Genomic DNA, 19165 nt, shown 5'->3' on the forward strand with positions numbered 1-19165 from the left:
GTGTTTTAGGAGGTATCTGTGCAGGAGCTTCGTTAGAGGAGATGTTGCGTGTTGTTGTCCTCCAGGTTGAATGAGAGCTGGACAGCGAGGAGATTGCTTGGAGGAGGTGTTGCGTGTTCAGGAACGTAGGGCAGAATGAATCTCAATGGAGAGACTGAGAGCTTATATACACAGCAGCTGGAAGTAAACCCGTGGGAACTCGCCGGTTTCTTGACTCCGTTGCTTGGGTAGACGTAGGTGGTGACCCCCCCCCCCGAGCAGCTCGCTGGTTGCTAGGCTACTGTTGCATTGGAATGCGGATACGCAGTTGTAGGGGAGAGATCCACTACAATCTATTGCCTGGCCGTGTAGATCGGGGGTGGTAATGGACCTTTTGAGATTTGGTAACTTTTTGGGAACCATGTATGGTTGCTGTCGTTATCTGGTGGGAGTCTTTGAAGGAGTTCTTGCTCTGATCGTTCTATCTTTTGCCAGATTCTGCTGGCCAGGGTGTGCAGCTGCTGGTTGATGAGTTTCATTCTCAGGTCTCTATGTATCTCGGCTGTGGTTCTGGTGAAAGGGTATCTTTCGCCTGTGACGAATCTTAGGGCTTCATTTTGAACCACCTGTAATTTTAATGTTTGAGTGGTGCTCATAGTATGAAGAGGTATTGCTGAGTAAGTTAATATCGGTGTGATAAATGATGTCACCAGGCGGAGTTTTATTTTCTCAGGAAGCTCTTTAAAGCGGTATAGTTTTCTCAGCTCTCTTCTTGCTTTTTCCTTCCTGGTGTGGACATGATGGGAGTAACCTGTCTTGGATATATGCAGGCCCAGGAGGGTCCCTCTGCTTTTGTATTCTATCTGGGCATTATTGGTTACTAGTGGATGGGTTTTCCTTCTGCATAAGGGTATCACTGTGAATTTCGGGAGACTGGTTTGGATTTTACATTGTTTTTCGTAATTATTTACCCTTTCTAATTCCCGCCTGGTGTTGTCGGCCTGTAGTGCTGGCGATTTTCCTTGGTGTGTTGTTATTTGAGTGATGTCATCTGCATACATAATATCTTCGTTACCAATTCTCAAATACGTTTGCAGGATTACATTTCAAGTACTGTACAATGAAGGATCCCGGGGGTTAGTGTCCTGGGGGTCCGGATGCCCCCGTTTTATCAGAAAATTCCAATACTTTTTCTTTAATGCAGTATAGTGCTCGGGCGTTTTTGTATAGTAAAATGTAATTACTATTGACTCCAGAATATCTCCTAATAGCAAGTGCACATGGCTTCAAAATGAACTCATAATGTCTATGACATTGGTGAGATTTAAAAAAAAATTCTGGGGGTCTTATGGCCTCCCAGCAGGGTGGGCTCGATGTGCTCGCCATGTTCCCCCACTACAACTTCTTGGACCTTGCTGTAGTGTAGCTACAGTCAGCGTAGCGGATGAAATTTTTTATTTATTTTTTATATTTATTTTAATAATGACGTGCATGCATCTTCAAACTGTTTTTTACTTTGATCTTTATATAATAATAATAATGTATCTTCTGTTTTACAGTTAAGTATTTTAGGCCTAGTGGGAGCATATGCAATATACTGTATTTATATAGGTTTTAAACATGTTAACATTTTTGTTTAGATGCCCAAGTATTTCCATGGACGGGAAATGTTTCAGCTCTCTTTCTGCCTGTATATACACAAGAATCGAAATTTTACATACAGTTGAATTTTCTGTTTCAGACTCAGTTGAGTGTTCTTTGTTTTAATTTTATAGCTTAATTATTTAACCTACAATCTCATTCCACGTTCCCATATCGTACTGCTATGCTGCACAGATTGCGTCCTACTAAAGCAGTTCTTCACAGGTGACGGTCTTGACCTCGTATACTTCGTGATGGTGGAACAATCCTAAGGCATCCCGCCAAGGGGTGGAGTAACCCATTAGTTGTTGAATGGGTGATCTAGAACATCATCAGCACACTTGGCCACCTTCATTGTTACACGAACTCTTGTATGAATGAAAAAGAATAAGGAAGAGTCCTACCAAGTTAAAAGAAAATCAATTTTATCTTCATGAGTTTACTAATTAAACTTTCGGTATTTGTTTTCATTTAATTAATTAAGCCCTGGGAGCGGCAAGCCTAACATAGTATAAAACTATGCGGTCAAAATCATTTGTTGAGAAAAGCCAGTAGTTACCGTTGTGAGAGGAATGCCAGGGGTGCTTCTAAACTATCGGGTATAGTTTAGACTTTACAGGTTTTAAGCTCTAAACATGCAATCCTCACGCAAACCTTCGCCAGCCCTTTGATCTGACAAAACTGACAGTGATCTTTTAATTTCGATGTTACTATGCTTTTTGATTTTGTGATACTTAAGTTCTGAATGGACTCGTTCAAGGAATCTAAGCTATGAATCCACGGAAGTAGGGGAAAACGATACGATCATACGAACGTTCAATACAGCACCGAGAGAAGAAAGAAGTGAGCGCCTAGGAATGAAAGGTCTAAACCGTCTGATTGTTGTAAAGATTTACAATTATTGAATCAAAATAATTTGGCTACAGTGAACCGTGAAACTACCTTTGTGATCCTAGCCGTTTTTCAGTGAACTCCTTCACCAGAACCTCCTTAACCTACCCACTGTCAAATTTCTCATAGCAGTTAACTTAAGTCAAGATTTTTGAGGTTTATCAGCTGCTCCTTACTACACGGGTTTGTGAAAATAGGTATAGTAAGTAGTACAGTACATTTCAACGTGGGAGTACAAAATCGACGGCCATTTGTCGATTATTCGTTTCTTGAAATTTCGTGCGGATCATGGGAGTTCAAATGCCAGGACATCTCTTTCTTTAAGCCTTCCCCTAGAGTCTGCTGCATATGTTAAGCTGTCATAATATCCTTCTCACGCTTCTTTTCCTATCGACTTTACAACCATTCTCACTCACCGATCACTGAAAACGCTGCTGCAGTACCCCAAGGTGGAAGATGGCAACTTTTCTATGACGTCTATAACATGTGCTAGTGTTCTATAGGGTCCAAGTGAAATAATGAATAGTGACTGAAGAATGAAACTGTACAAGATGTAACACATACCTTTTCATAACATCAGAGCTTTTTTACTTTTACTTTTATCCTCTTCACCAAATGATCGGCTCGTTAGCCACTTGGGCGATCGGTCACGTCTCTGTTACGCACTGTTGGCAAGTACTGGGCATGCACCGGTTCCTGAATGTACCTGAACCTGCTCCAGTGTTGTCTTGTCTCTAACAGATGTACAGTAGTTGTCGCCGCTGGTGAAATCTTCTTTGTTAATTTCAGAGATCAGGCACTAACTGTTTCACGTCAAAGGAACAACTGGCAAGACGCGGGGAGACTTCACGATGGTTGAAAATAACTGAAACAGGCAATTTGGTAATTGGGTGGTTTACTGGTTCGTATGAAGTGGTCGCCTGGGGTGCTCAAAGACGTCTAGTTTTCTTGTTTCGTCTTGTCAACACACGGTAATCGTCTTCCCCATTTGTGGTTTATTTTCAACGATTGACGACTGCAGCTGCTCAGGCCCGATATTCCCAAACGTGAGAACTTGGAATAGCATTCGTTGCTTTTAAGATCACTAACAGCAACCTGAGATAAAAACTAACGGAGTTGTCTATGTATGCAGTGTCTGATTCAATAACCGTGTCGGAGCATGTGAGGTGTTGATGTTACTATGAATTATTGCGCTACAACAACTAAAGTCTTCGTATGCATACTGTATTTTAGTTTAGAAATTATATGGGGAGACAACACATTTGTTTTTTGTGGATTTTTCAAATGTTAAAAATTTGGCTAATTCATGGATCTTATTAAGAAAGCTCTGTATGAAATGAGAACTAACTGGAGCAAATAATGATCAACGTGGAAATTTCACGTTACTGTTACGTTGAAATTATTCTTATAATTCATAGAAATAAAAAGCAAAAGGTATTGCAGAGATATTGTTATATAGAACATTGGTATAAGAGTTCCGCCAGATGAATTCTGCTTACAAGGATACCATCCACCATCGAGTAAGGTCAGAGCCAGACGAGACGTGGAGGTGGAAGACGGGGCCACAAAAGGTGCAAGTGGAGTACATGGCCGCAAAACGTGGAGGTGGAGGATAAGGCCACAAGAGGAGGGGGTCAGGGCCACAAGAGGTGGGGGTCAGGGCCACAAGAGGTGGAGGTCAGAGCCACAAGCAGTGGAGGTCAGAGCCACAAGAGGTGGAGGTCAAGACCACAAGAGGTGGAGGTCTGGGCCACAAGAGGTGGAGGTCAGAGCCCCAAGAGGTGGAGGTCAGAACCACAAGAGGTGGAAGTCAATACCACAAAAGGTGGGGGTCAGGGCCACAAGCGGTGGAGGTCAGAGCCACAAGAGGTGGAGGTCAGGGCCACAAGAGGTGGAGGTCAGGGCCACAAGAGGTGGGGGTCAGAGCCACAAGAGGTGGAGGTCCAGGCCACAAGAAGTGAAGATTAGGGCCACGAGATGTACTTAATCTTTTTTATAACTTTACTTTATCTTCACCATGGTCAGCAGAGTGAATGTGGAAAGGACCGGGATGTGTATGTTGAGAACTACTGAAGTTCTCAGGCTATTGTGAGAAGGTGAATCAAGCAACGAAGCTGGTAGGTCTTATAAGAAGGTCTTTCAGATATCTAGACGGCCCTTCCCTCGTAACGCTCTGCAAGAATGAGGTGCTTCCCCATTTGGAGTACAGTATTGTCATTTCATAGCATCCCTGAAACATGCTGGAGATTGTCAGTTGATTGAAAATGTCCAAAGAATGGTCACCAGAGTGGTGCCAGAGATTTTGGAACTCTTGCATTTGCCTAGTTTATACCACAGGCGGGAAAGGGGTGACTTAATTGAAGTTTATAAACTTCTCAGAAGGCATTACTCAAATGCTCATACCTGTAACTGGCAGATGCCCACTCCACTAGAGGTCACAGCTCAAGGTTGAAGAAGCCACAAGTTCAGAAAATTGTTAGGGCAAACTTTTTTGGGAGTGAGATTGTAAACGCTTGGAACAGTCTGCGAGTGTTGTGACGTTACTGAGTGTGAACTCATTCAAGACCAGACTTGACCATCACTGGAGCAGGTACAGATACATTCTAGAGCGAGTACATACCAACAGTGTGTAATAAAGACATGACTGACTGCTAAAGCAACTAACGAGTCAATCAGTGGTGAAGAGGATAAAATAAAAGTGCTGTTAAGCAATAGACACAGGGTGATCAGTTACATACCAGGTACATCTCTGTTACACATTGTTGGCAAGTACTGGCTCCAGAATGTATCTGTACCTGCGCCAGTGCTCGTCAAGTCAGGTTTTAAGTGAGTTCAAAGTCAGTGCAGTCACAACACTCTTATGCAGATTATCCCAAGAGTTCACAACTCTTGTTCCAAGAAAAATAGCTCTGACAATTTCTGTACTTGTAGCTTCTTTAATTTGAGGCTGTAACTTCATCTGGGTCAGGAATCCACTAATTCCTCTTTTCTTGTAGGTGAGGCTTGTACGCCCTTCTGTCGAATCCCTCTTTTTCTAGTAAATTTATCGATAAAGCAAGGAGGGTTCATGCCTTTACATGTTTTTAGAGCCCTGTTGTCAACTACAGGCCTCCAGCCTCCTCCTGGTGCATGCTAAATGAGTCTATGCTTCGACTTATTCAGCTTTACTGACATGTAGCATTGAAACTTCTTTATTTCTCCTAACAAAATAAATTACCCCTTTTAAGACTTTTCAATTAATAACTTATTACTAAATTCATTAATCAGACCAAGCCTCTGTTTACAGTAAATTTGGCAGGAGCATCTTCATCTATGTTAGTCTAGTTCACTGAAATTCATTCTTATTTCAAATTCAGTTAATCTTTGCTTACCATTCAAAATGCCTTTTTTTGTTCGTTGTAAATAGTAAATTCTTCTATATTTTGTTAATTACACTGTCCTCTAAGTTTCCTTCTTGGGTACACGTTGATAATTTACATCGTTACTCTCTAATATTTATTTATTTAATTTTTTTCTATTTATAATATTTTTATTGTTGCTCAAGGTTCTTTCACGACACGAGTGATTCACAATATCCATTTATCTTACTTTTTAGATCTTAAAATTTTCACCAATTAGATTCTTATTCATCAAGTAGTATTGGCTTCATCTACCTACAAACTCTCATGTTTCTTTCTTCCCTTGTGATTTGCCAAATCAATTCTAGCTACATAAGCAATTCTATGAACATCAGTCCTGATTGTTTGACTGATTTACTAACTTAATCATGGACTGAAAGAAAACTTTTTAACTAACTTTAAACATGTGATCAAGACCTGGGCTTCAGCCTGTAGATGAGGTAAGAGCTCATTACTCTGTATCATAGCAGGGCTTCATTTTTTAATACCAATTTTGGAGTTCAGCTTCCTAATACAGGGCATCTTCATAATTAGCAGAGAAAATTACATACCAAATTTCATTATTTTTTTTTTAGTACAGGAATGTACATTTTAACTCTTGGACTTAGCTCTAAGCTACATTACATGTATATTGTCCATATGCTGTACATATATACCGCTAAGCAGTACGGGATGATATACACTCACTCTAAAAATTATCTGGTCTGTACAGGTACGGTCTTATAGCCACAAATTACAGTATTTCAACCTTGAAACAGAACTTTAAAATTTAGAGAAAAATTAAATCCCATACAGTACCATACTAGTTAGTGATAAGTATGAAACACAATTTGTGAAGATTTGACATCATTTCCTAAAAGCTTTAGAATGTCACTTATGCCAGGCATGTGAAGATACAAAAGTTTAAGAAAACAAGTCAGTGAAGAATTTTGGTGTGGCTTCTTTAATAAATTAAATTGGCCTGAGTGCCTGACTGACTAGAAAATACACACAATATGCAGTATTTTATTTCTCATATTTTAGTACAGTACAGAGTATTAGCTATATTGAGAACAACCCAACAATACTGGTATGGTATGAACAGCACCCTTCAACTGGCTGAGGCAATTCTCAAATATTTACTCAATATTAATTTTTTAAAGAATTCAATGGTTTTTAAATCATTCATCAATATCTTTAATGCCATTATCTGCACTACTTCAGGTAATAATCTTAACTCATCTCTACAGTCCTTCTCTGAGTCACACCTTACTTGTACTATCTCATCATCATCTCTTTAGTGTGACCTGCATTTTCTAACCCTCTTATAGAGTTTTCCATGTAAATATTCCCTTCTTGTCAGTCTTTCCATATACTGTTCTCATGGTCAGTCATTCTACATGCCTCAATCAAGTCTATACACAAATACAGTACAGTACCTGCAAACATCTATAGCCTTTGGAGTGTTTGTCTTGGGTACATTTGAGCCCATATTCATTGCCCTTTTTTGTAAGGACATCTGCTTTATTGTTTTCCTTACAACAATTCCATCGGACAGCGAGATACAGATACAGTTTTCCTAATGGCAAAACTGCACTATACTGTACTATAATACCATCAATATTAAGGTTCTATGACTAAGCCATTTTCTTCAACAAACTTTAAGCATATCTGTATTTTCTATACCTGAAGCTCGAATCTTAAAGTTCAGAAGCAAAATTATTTAATACAGGGAAAAGATAAAACCTTTACAAAAAAATGAAAGTGTATTTGCAATTTGCTTTCTACATTATTCATTAAAACAACCTCCCAGGAACGCAGTCTTATGATCACCTCCCAAAGCAGAATTAGTATTTAGAGTTCACAGTATCAATGAGCATTGTACTCAAATCCAATTCAATGTAGTAAAGTACAAAAATACTTTTTTTTTGGTAAATCACATGAAATTGCAGGTAAAAATTACACTATTGGAAAAGTGCCAAGAGTTTCCAATTCACAAAATACATATACCATTCACTTATCAAAACAACAGTAATATGTACGCTAAATAAAAACTAATTTATAAGTACTACAGTACTCAAAGAAAGTTTTCAGTGTTGTACTATTGTTAACCCATAATATGTTAACTAACAATTTAAAGTTAGCTGTATATTGAAGATAAATTCATGTTTAGACTGAAAAAATAAAATAAAAAATAAAATAAATTAATACACAAATCTGAAAGCCCAAAAGTTTTCCAGTTGGTGGGGTTCAGTACTGAAGGTGAAAAGCAGGAAAAAATCATTGAATATGCAACTAGAAAAATTCCCAAGCAACAGGGATGAGATTTAATAATGCTATACAATAGCCAGATTTGACTAACAGGCTTCACAGAACACCCAACAGAGTTTGAAGATAAATTAAAATTTAGGTGCACTCGACTTTAAATCATGACAACCACTCCCTATAACACCAACTGTAACTCACTGAGAGCCCACAAATGAATGATTCTTTTACAGGAATTGTGACAAAAAGTGACAGAACCCACAGCCATCAGTTAGCTATGACCATAGTTGGCCCTCAGTGAATTGAGCCAATCTCTTGAATTTATACAAAAGTTATCATTGGACCCAGTAAACAGCAATCACCTGAAGATTTTCGTCTTAAACATTGACTCATCATTGTGAAATTAATCTGCTGACAAGACAGATTAACTCCCCAGAAGTAAGAGTTGACACTGGTAATCAGGCTCCGACAACATTAATCAAAACACCGATAAAAAGAAGCCAGACATATGACTAGGAATTATTCTTAATTGCGCTTTTTCCTGAATTCACCTGATATTTTGAATGCCACCAGAGTGTTATCTTTACCTGACTGAGGGGGGCACTGTGATACACATGAAAGGCTCACTGACACTACACCTACATACACAAGATGTCTACTTTGTAATACTGTATGTACACTCATTCAGCTACAAGCCTATGGGGAAAAAATATAAAGGTGTTCACCAGACATCAGGGGTTCACCTGGGTTTTAAAACCAAAGGGGCAGATGATCATGATTTTAGGACTAACCAATGTAAAACAAGCCCACAAGCCAATTAATAAAAAATAAAAGGTTTCTAAAAATCATATGCGTACTGTATATACTTCTGCGCAACATATTTTCTGAAGGGGTAACAAGAACTACCCCTAAGAATGTCATTCCACATGTGATATTGTTTGTTCAAACAAGTAATGGAAAGATTTAATTAACAATCCTCCTACCAAGTTGTTGTTTTGAACACTGGGAAGGCGCAGCTGATTAAGTTAAGTGAAAAGAAGTCATGTGGCATGCAAATGAAACAATTATGATTACTGGTATACTTAAAGCAAAAAGCTTGGATATATTTTAATTTTCACCCTGTTCAGTTCTTAAGTGCTTGGGGTAGGGGTTAAGGTGTTAAAATGACTTTATGGGGGGGAAAGGTGACATTTCCACCCTCTTGGTGAACCCCTGGACATGGAAGCAGACGCTATCTGGTTGGGCCAGATCCTACAGCAGCAGCCAACCAGTGTCAAAATAATGGCCTTAAAAATTGCCTTGCATTTTCTGTACATAACCATAACCAACAAATATAAAATGTCTTTGGCTCAAGCATTTTAATCTTGAAGATGGAGACACTGATTTTAAGTACTATACAGGGTGATCATAAATGTAGATGAATTATAAAATCAGGAGGACCAGGATTCTGTATTACTTGGTCCTCGTCATTATATTTCAATTTATTATCAAACCACTTTTATTACAATACAGTACTGTACCCTCAATATTACCTTGACACTAGTTTCTTCCCCTACAGTTTTTAATATTTAACTTGCTGCTTCTTTAATCATTCCAAAGGAAACTTGAGAAGAAAATTCCAGCTAAATAATGGCTGATTTTGCACTTGTGGTTTCATCAAGGCTGAAGACAATATGTTGACACTGGAAGCATACATGAAATGGTGAATAAGAAATGTAAATAATAAAAAATAAAAAAAATAAAAATAATAAATAAAGGATACTATTCATAGAACTATAAATAATAGACAAAACATGATAGGATAAAAGTAAAAGCAGCAAAGATGCAACCTCAAAATTCATATCACTGACCCAGTTGACCAATAAGTCCTTGACAAATGAAAGTGTGTTGAAAGGAGGTACAGGTTTAACTCAAAGAAAGAAACTAATAATACAGGACAAAAGGTATATTTTAATATTCTAAAAGTCATATATATAAGAACCACAACAGACATTGTAAAATGTTAAGGACCCTTGCAGCCCTCAAACTCTTTGGAAGAGGCCAACATGTCTTTGTTAAAGTACCGGGTTTGCCAATGTACTGAGGCACTACGGAAAATTCATTTTACTTATCCAGCTTCAAAACCTTACGAACTGTATGTAACAACTGTGCTGCAGTCAGTCGTTACATTTAATGCACTTACACTGAATTGTGTAATCAAACTATGGACTATTACACTAATAATTTGAATTTAGTAAGGCTATAAATAATGCCCCTACTGTAAACATCCAGTTCCTTACCCTTGTGTTGTGCATATACTGTAAATGAAGATATGGTAGTTACTGGCACTGACCTTCCAGGACAGAGGTTAAAGGAAGTATACAGTGGTGCAGTACAGTGCTCAAGTGCATCTTCTGACTACAGCTTCGTGTGTAATGCAGAGATTGTCATCAGTATGGCATATGCCAGTTGACTTGGGTCACTAAATAAATTTCTGGCATACTGTACTCAGTTTATCCCCTTAGAAACGTCTGCTTAAAATATTTATAATGGCTCCCATAATGTTTCACATAATACTAATGAAATGAATTGTGTCATAAGTCTGTATTTGAGCAAATAACTCTTACTTGAAGTGATTTCCACCTGCAGTACATAAAATATTAGTTTCAATTAAATATGCACGTACCAGTAGGCATTAAATTACAAGTACAGCAGAAATAGATATTCTAATAAACTGTAATAATTAGCTCTGTCATATATTCACATAAAACAATTTCAACAGCAGATTCTGTGGTATCCCACAATATGAAGCAAATATTAGAAGGCAGGTCTTGTCAACATCAGAACTTGTCTCCAACTCCTTTTCTAATAAATATTTTTTGAGTTACACTTTTACAAAGGTGACAGCTGACTATTCAATTAAGAAGCAAAATTATGAAGTTGGCTTACTGAATTTTACAAAATAAATAAATTAACCATAAACCCAAAGCTGCCACACTTTCGAAAGCAGTCACAAAAACTCAGACAATTAAATAATTTATAGTTGCAGAACTGATAAACAATGTTGAAAATATCAAGTTATACACACATGTAATAAAAAAAAAAAATGTGAATACACGTACACAAATTCTCAGTATACTGTACTACTGTGTGTGTGTGTGTGTGTAAATTATCTTTTTTTTCTTCTTATTAAGAGAAAAATCTTACACTACAATGGCCAGACACAATCATTAGATGTGATCCCTGATAAATCAAAATATTCTCCACAAGTTGTCTTCAATACTAACACTTGTAACTTTACTATTATCATTTCATTACCTCACACACACATAAGACTGCTCACTCTTACACATAAGTACAGTGCAACATAAAATCTTTACCACACAAACTTCAGATTTTTTTGAGTTTTTAAAAAAATTTGTACTTAATTGACACAGAAGGTAGAAGACTTGGGCAGTTAAAAACAGACTGAGAATGTGGATAACCTCCCTCTAGCCTTTCCACACATATCATACTAATAGCAAATTTAATGAGCCTCAGCCAAACAATTCCAGTGGCTGTATTCAGAAGATGCAACACTTGTATCAATACTCTGGAGACTAAGTTGAGTGTGTAGGCATGAGAGCCCTCCGGTGTGGTAGTTCTTACACAGTACAGTAGTGGATGCTTATATCTGGGAGTAAAACATACCTGAATAACCTGGTCATAACACAAGTTTTAAAGAATAGGATACAAAGCAGCAAAGATAAAGCAGTGGTATGAGTAAGAGAACTACCTCCAGCTGCTATAAAAGTAACAGAAAAAATGTTCACTTGTTACATAAGTAAGAGAACTACCTCCAGCAGACACACATGCCGGAGCCTTGATTCACAAGATTAAAGATAATTGGTAAAAATTTCAAGCAAAACTTAAGAGCAGCTAACATTAAAAACATGTATTGAAGCTTTATAAATAACAGTAATAAACTGGCAATAATTTAGAACAAACTGCTGACCTTTAACTGATTGGGAAAAATATATGACTGGCTAAAACAGAGCAGGTTACATTAACCACAAACACTGGGCATGAATAGACAGAATGGGGCCTCCGACGGGATCATTGAGGGGTGGGAGGCCGTGGTGGCACCCCTCAGGGAAGGCACCTCTCTCTGCATGGGGTCTACGGGTTTACTACTCCATGAGGAAGCACCTGGGGACACCAAACTCCTTTTATTTATTATTCTCTCGAGATTTCCCATATGAAACTTGTACATATATTTATTGTTAGTTATAAGCTCATTACCATAGCAGATCTCCTGAATTTTGAACATGTGGTGAGGGATTCTCATAGTTAACTCAGGTCCCAGTCCCAAAATGCCACCCCTACTAACTACCCTGGGAGGTGATCACACTAACGACCCGAGAGTATGCGGCGGTTCAGTGTGACCTTGATGGCACCTCATGCCTCCCACATCTTCAAGCAGTGTAGGCAACATTTGGCAGGCATTCAACCCTTCACATGTTACAGGGCCTCTTCTTATCTCTGGTAAATACTCTGTAATAAACCTATGAGTATAAGTAGTTCTAATTAATTTATAACAAATATACACCCAAACATGTGAAGTGCTCAATGCCAGCAAAACATGAACTACACATGACAAGTTGCATCAGATTGCAGCAAGTTCATAAAAGTTAGAGCACAGGCAGTGCAGGATTATACCGGATGCTCACCAAGGCCAGTGTGCCACTTCACGCACCCATAGACGACAACAGTAGCCCAAATTACCTCCTTACACCCTAAGTCAACTGATAGTTGCTTTGTGAGGCATCACATTCCTTTATTTCTCACCTGCTGATGCCCAATGCTACTGTGATTTTAACACTTCAAAAATATCTCTTTGGTTGCCCTAACAAAAGTAATGTCAGAAACTGTGGAACAAGAACTTCCTGTAACTGGAAATACTACTATCCCTATTTTCTGACAATACAAGTCTACCATGAGTGCAATACCCTGGATTTCTACTTCATAATTAAGAGTGCAAGTCTACAATAAACTTTAAGTTGACTTTCATGGGTGACGATAAACCTCACATCAATGTAGAGGCACATGGGCTTACTAATGTCTTTAACAAATGTGTGTACACTTCATTTTTATAAAGCCTCCTGCTGGCTCAGATGACATAGCCCACACAATAAGAGTTCTGTGGGGTGAGACGGATAACTTGCACAATGCTGCTCAGCCTGATAAGAGCCTGTGATCACTGGCTGCAGCAGAGGCATGGCGGCGGGATACTCAATGATGGCTGGGCCCTGTACTTTGTACTCTAGTAACTGTGTGGTGGGCACGCCAACCAAACATCTGCCACCTTCACAACCACCACCAACTTCATGCATGTCAATATAGTCTTCAAATAACTGACACAACTTTACAAATTATCATATCAAATTAATGCTATTCATTAAAGTACTCCTTTCAATTGAAAAATTTTTTTCTCCTCATATTTGGTCATATAAATAATGACCAATTCCATAATAATTACTTATAAGGAGAAAGAGTCTGGTGTTAGAAGTGTGGGCAGCAAGAACAGGTGGTGATGGCGAGAGTGTACAGGCTGGTGCACGGACCTGCGTGGTCCACACCCACACAGTTGGGGGTCATGGCTGCTGCGGCTGTCCAACATGTGGCCTTCACTTTGAGATCAATGACTCACATTCCTAACTAGTGCATGCCAGTCCAACTAATGCCTCTTTGTTTCCATTGCACCATAAACTGTCTTATATTCCAATATATTCTAAGGCCTAGTTTCCAAGAGCTCAACTCCCATATCCTGCACTATTTTTTATTTAATTATATATTCTATTTACAAGACAGTATAAAGCTTAAGACTATTACCTTATGGCCACACCATTTGGACCACAAGCACGTTTGCCTTAAAGAGATAAAGTCCACTTTTGTACCCCAACTTGACCAGCAACTGTCCACTACATGTGAGTCCATAACTCCCATCCCTGGTTAATCCTTCAATACTCAACAACCAATAAAATAATTACTATTAAAAAATAAAAAACAAATTAAAAAAAAATAAAACAAAAAGAAAGGAAAGAAAAAATAAATAAAAATAGTTTTATATGTACCGGTTACTGTATATATATATATATTTACTCCAATGCAAATTTCGCTCTGAAGGACGGCCTTAATATACTCATCAAGAAATGGGAAAGACAATGGAACCTTCATGGCAGGAACGCAGTCAATAACCCTAAAGCCAACCTCATCCAGCCTGGGCAGCCATGACGGAGGTCTTGCCCAGCCACATGGAGAGTCTCGCAGGGCAGACACCACCTACAGTATGTACTAATACACAACAATCTGTTACTGTATAAAGTATGAAAATTAAAAAATTAAGAATTGTCTTAGATAATCCTGTTTCAATGTGTCTTACAATTACTGTACTGATGGTGTTCTCACTATATTTTATATACAAGTCCCTTTAGCTAACCATCATAACTAAAATTCTTATACCTGTACATAGAAATATTGACACTGACCACCAATCATGATTTAAACTGAACATATTATTGCTGATATTAAGTTTAAAAAAAGATCTGAACCATTGTTAAACTACTAACAGATAAGTTAGATTTCTGACAACATTCCAAATACTTCAACAAATTCAAGACACAAACATCAAAGGAAAGAAAGCAACTTGTAAGTGATTTACAGCAGTTGAGATGGACAAACAAATTAGCCAAGTCTTGTTGTGCACTGGCTACACACACACACACACACACCAAGACCTCTGATGGATGCCACTCTCAACTTAAGGTTGGCTCCACTGACACACACACACACACGACCTGACGGCCAGCATCCAAGCTGTTTCACTGAGGTCCTACAGCCCACACAAGACACACAATAATTTGTATCTTCCAGCCAACTAAGTTCTTCCACAGCACGCTTGATGATTACCTACACTTTTCATGAGTTGCGCTTCAGGAACCATTACAAATAATGCCATCCAACAGCTCAACTAAAACTTATAATATTTAGTCAAATATATCAACATGAAGTCCCTCAACGTTAACTTCAATTGTGACAGTCGTGTTTGGGTCAAGTGAGGTAAGTGGTGGCCAGGGCAAGTGCAGCGAGCAAGGCAGAGGGTGCCAGTCAAGATGAGAGGGCAAGACTAACACCCCCCAAATTACAAAGAGGGGCTGGGAGAGGGTTTTTTTGGCCATGTTCCATCTTCAACACTGATATTCAAACTGAATCTGGTGCAATAATCAATCCATATTGGGCACAGTCCTGACACACAAAATTATCCCTCCCCCACAAAAAATATAAAAGTTTTATTTTCAAGATTAATAAAAGATAGAACAGACTTTGATCTTCCTATGCACACTTTAAACACATATCAACAACTCTCTAACTACTCAGTTGCCACCCAGCAGTGTTTATTGCATCCAGAAAGAGCCACACAAACTCCACAGTGAAGTTGTTGCAACAGTGCCTCCACCCGTCCCCTTGCTGCCCTCTCGGCTACAGGTTGCCACGTGCCACTGTAATGTAAATTTTAATCTTCCCCATCCTCGAGTTTCCTCTTTTGACCTCGCTGAGCATCACCTGAAAAATGTAAATAGTTTTTAGACACTACACATAAGTCATCACTCTCACTTTTGATGAATAAGTTGGAATAAGACAGGGAGAATTGGAGGAAGAAAGGGGGTGGGGGGGATTGAATTGGTGGAGGGGGTTGAGTGAACTAGGACTGGAGCCCCCCCTCCCCCAAGTAACTGAAAAATAAAGTACAGTTAAGAATTTGTCAAGAGAACATTACATACCATAATGTCACGTGGTTTGTTTAAATTGTTGTGAACTTTGTTTGCATCAGTCAAGTGTGTCAACTTTGTTCCCTCTCTATTTATGCTAGACACCTACCCCAAGAATCTTAGGGGTTACAGAATTTACTGTTGGATTTAGATAAAACTTTCTGAATTTATATAGGGTAGTGGTCATACCCCTTAAATCTGCAAAATAATTATTAGCATTGAAATCCCTAATTTGATCTGGCCTCTTGCCCTCATCACCATCTTACAGCCATTTTCTTTGCTTCCAAGGATTAGCCATGATTTTGTGTTGGAAAGGTGTAAGTGTTGCCACCAGGCAAATTTTAAGCAAGTTTTACAGCTGGATGATCTTATATATAGGACTAAAAAGCACCCTCTCAGGTGACACAGGGTTGTTACTCCGTGACGTAATCAAATAGTAGTCACCTACCTGGAAGAGGTAACTATACTGTATTATATAAATTTATAATTTTGTTGAATAGTAACAAACCAGAAATGCCATCAAAATATTAAATTTAATTTAAACATAAATCTATATTGTATTTATTAACCCCTATTATTTGATACACAAAAAAAAAAAATTATATATATATATATATATATATATATATATATATATATATATATATATATATATATATATATATATATATATATATATATATATATATATATAAAAAATATATATATATATATATATATATATATATCACTTTACACGGTTAATTCAACCCACAGGGTACAGCGGAAAGTGAGAAACTCGTAAAGTGAACAACATAACATATGGGATTAATTGAAATAAGAGACCGGGCCGACCCCCAAACTCCACTTTGACGACACACAACTATGTTGTAGTAAAAATATTATCTTAACTTTATGATGGTATGCACACAATTAATAATTAAGAGAAATATCAATATTAGGTTTTTTAACACTTACGTTAGTAGAAGAGATGGCTGGGCACGGGGATGGGGGGTTGGTTCGAACAGAAAGGGTGGTGTTGGCCCTCACCTGTATCACTTGTATCAATTGTATCACTATCCACCACAGAAGCTTGCAGGGCCTCTTTGTCAAACCCCTCAAAGTCCATATAAGTCCATATCCTCACTATCATTATCACTATCAATGACTTGGGCCGGCTGTGGTGGGTGGCGGGTGAAGAACTCGGTAATGTTTTGATGACTGGGCGACCTTGTGCGCACCCTGCTCGCGCCGCTTACACAACATGGCGGGAGAGATGGCGGGAGGTTTGGATCCAAATGGCACGGCTCGCCGCCGCTCTCAGCGTAAAGGGTATATGCTGTGAATGTGAGCATTCTGTTTGGGCAAGTGCAGCGTAAACGTGAAGCAGCGGAATGTGGGACGCGTGCAAAGCTGGGGTTGACTTCAATATGTATGTATGTATGTATGTATATGTATATATATATATATATATATATGTATATATATATATATATATATATATATATATATATATATATATATATATACCTAGACCCCGACTTACGACTACGTGGACTTACGACCGTCGGGACTTACGACCGCCTCAGATATAGATAAAAAATAAAAAAATAAAATAAAAAATAAATAAATTTTTTTAAATGACACACGCATTTTCTATACCGAAACGTTTCCAGTTAATGTAGTCTCCATGTATAATTAGAAAATTATGGGGGCCCCATGTGCATTCAGCTGACTACATTAAAGGTTAACCCTTTAGGTGCGTAATTAAATTTCGCGCCGGTTCCTGAAAAGTGTCAATTATCCTGCCAAAAATGAATTTCATATAATCACATTTTCTATATGTTTTTCCTAGAGAAATTTTAGTATATTTTCCAAATCTGGAAAAAAAATTCACATATGTGTGCAAATTTTAGAGAAAAAATGACATTTATACCCAAAAATGCAGGAAATTGGTATAAATCAATGTCTGGTATATGGCAAATAAATTTAATCAATTTGGTTACTTAACAGCAAATTTAGATATGTATTACATATTCAGATAATATCAAACAAAATAGTACAAAACTAAGCTATATTGCATTCAGGAAATACTCCTATACCTCAATACATAATATGTCCGCATGTCGTCTCATTTGGGGAAGTTTTTTCAAGGCCGTGGGATATCCCCGCTTGTCGCATTTAATTAATATAATATTTTGGGCGGGTTTACCCGCATGTCGCATCCAAAGGGTTAATGTAGTCAGCTGAATGCACACGGGGCCCCCATAATTTTCTTATTATACATGAAGACTACATTAACTGGAAACGTTTCGGTATAGAAAATCCGGACATCATTTTGAAAAAAATAAATAAAAAATTGGTCACAACTGCGGCGGTCATAAGTCCCGACGGTCGTAAGGTCAGAGCAGGTCGTAAGTACCGATGGACGTAAGTCCAAGCAGTCGTAAGTCGGGGAATATATATATATATATATATATATATATATATATATATATATATATATATATATATATATATATATATATATATATATATATATATATATATATATATATGTGTATGTATGTGTGTGTGTGTGTGTGTAATATTCAGAAATTCAGTGTAATTTCAAACGCCGCGCCATTGGAGAGACTGAGTTCATGGTCGTCTGAGGGAAGACCGCGCTCTCGTACGTAGCGAGAGTTTGTGGAACTAGGCCTATATGATATTAAATGTAATTTACCGAATTAATAGGGACGCGAATCATGAAATTAAATATCAGTTATTAAATTGAAAATAATTATAGATCGTTTCCCAGTCTGAAAATGTTGCGTACGTCCTAATTAAGCTGTTAATCGTCTGGTAAATAAGTCACTCCTGGAAAGCGTGAACCAGTGAGCAAGCGTGGCTGGGGAGCGGTGAGAGAGGTCAAGGACCACCTCTGTGCTGTACCCAGGAGAGACGGATCGCGTGACCTGGTTCCTTCGTTTATTTAACATCAGTATTAACAAGTAAGTTTTATTCAATCTCAGACAAAGCTTGATAGGGCGGTAGGAACAAACGGTGATGTGAGACAATAGCTAACAGCCCGGGTTTTTCAGGGTTCTGTAGACTCATCGCGGTATGATAACATCCACTGGCGGTATGAGACACGAGTGGTGAAGCGAGCTGTATGACCATCCACTGACCTGGGTTTGAGCCACCTGTTGAGTATGGTGAGAGTTGGAGTGAACCCAGCTGTCTAGGTGCCCAACTAACGACGTG

The 19165-nt window shown here is 38.2% G+C and overlaps 1 protein-coding gene across 1 annotated transcript in view; it reads right to left on the minus strand.

Moving 5' to 3' along the window:
- Positions 1-7635: 7635 nt before the first annotated feature.
- Positions 7636-19165, minus strand: part of LOC121863999 (acidic leucine-rich nuclear phosphoprotein 32 family member A-like) — a 46693-nt gene continuing 35163 nt past the window's right edge. The window contains exon 8 of the mRNA XM_042362875.1: positions 7636-15734. Within this exon, the coding sequence (XP_042218809.1) occupies positions 15685-15734 (50 nt within the window). The 3' untranslated portion in view covers positions 7636-15684. The remainder of the gene's footprint in view (positions 15735-19165) is intronic.

This window comes from Homarus americanus, unplaced genomic scaffold (genome assembly GCF_018991925.1).
Source record: "Homarus americanus isolate GMGI-L3 unplaced genomic scaffold, GMGI_Hamer_2.0 scaffold39209, whole genome shotgun sequence".
In the NCBI taxonomy this organism is placed as follows: domain Eukaryota; kingdom Metazoa; phylum Arthropoda; class Malacostraca; order Decapoda; family Nephropidae; genus Homarus; species Homarus americanus.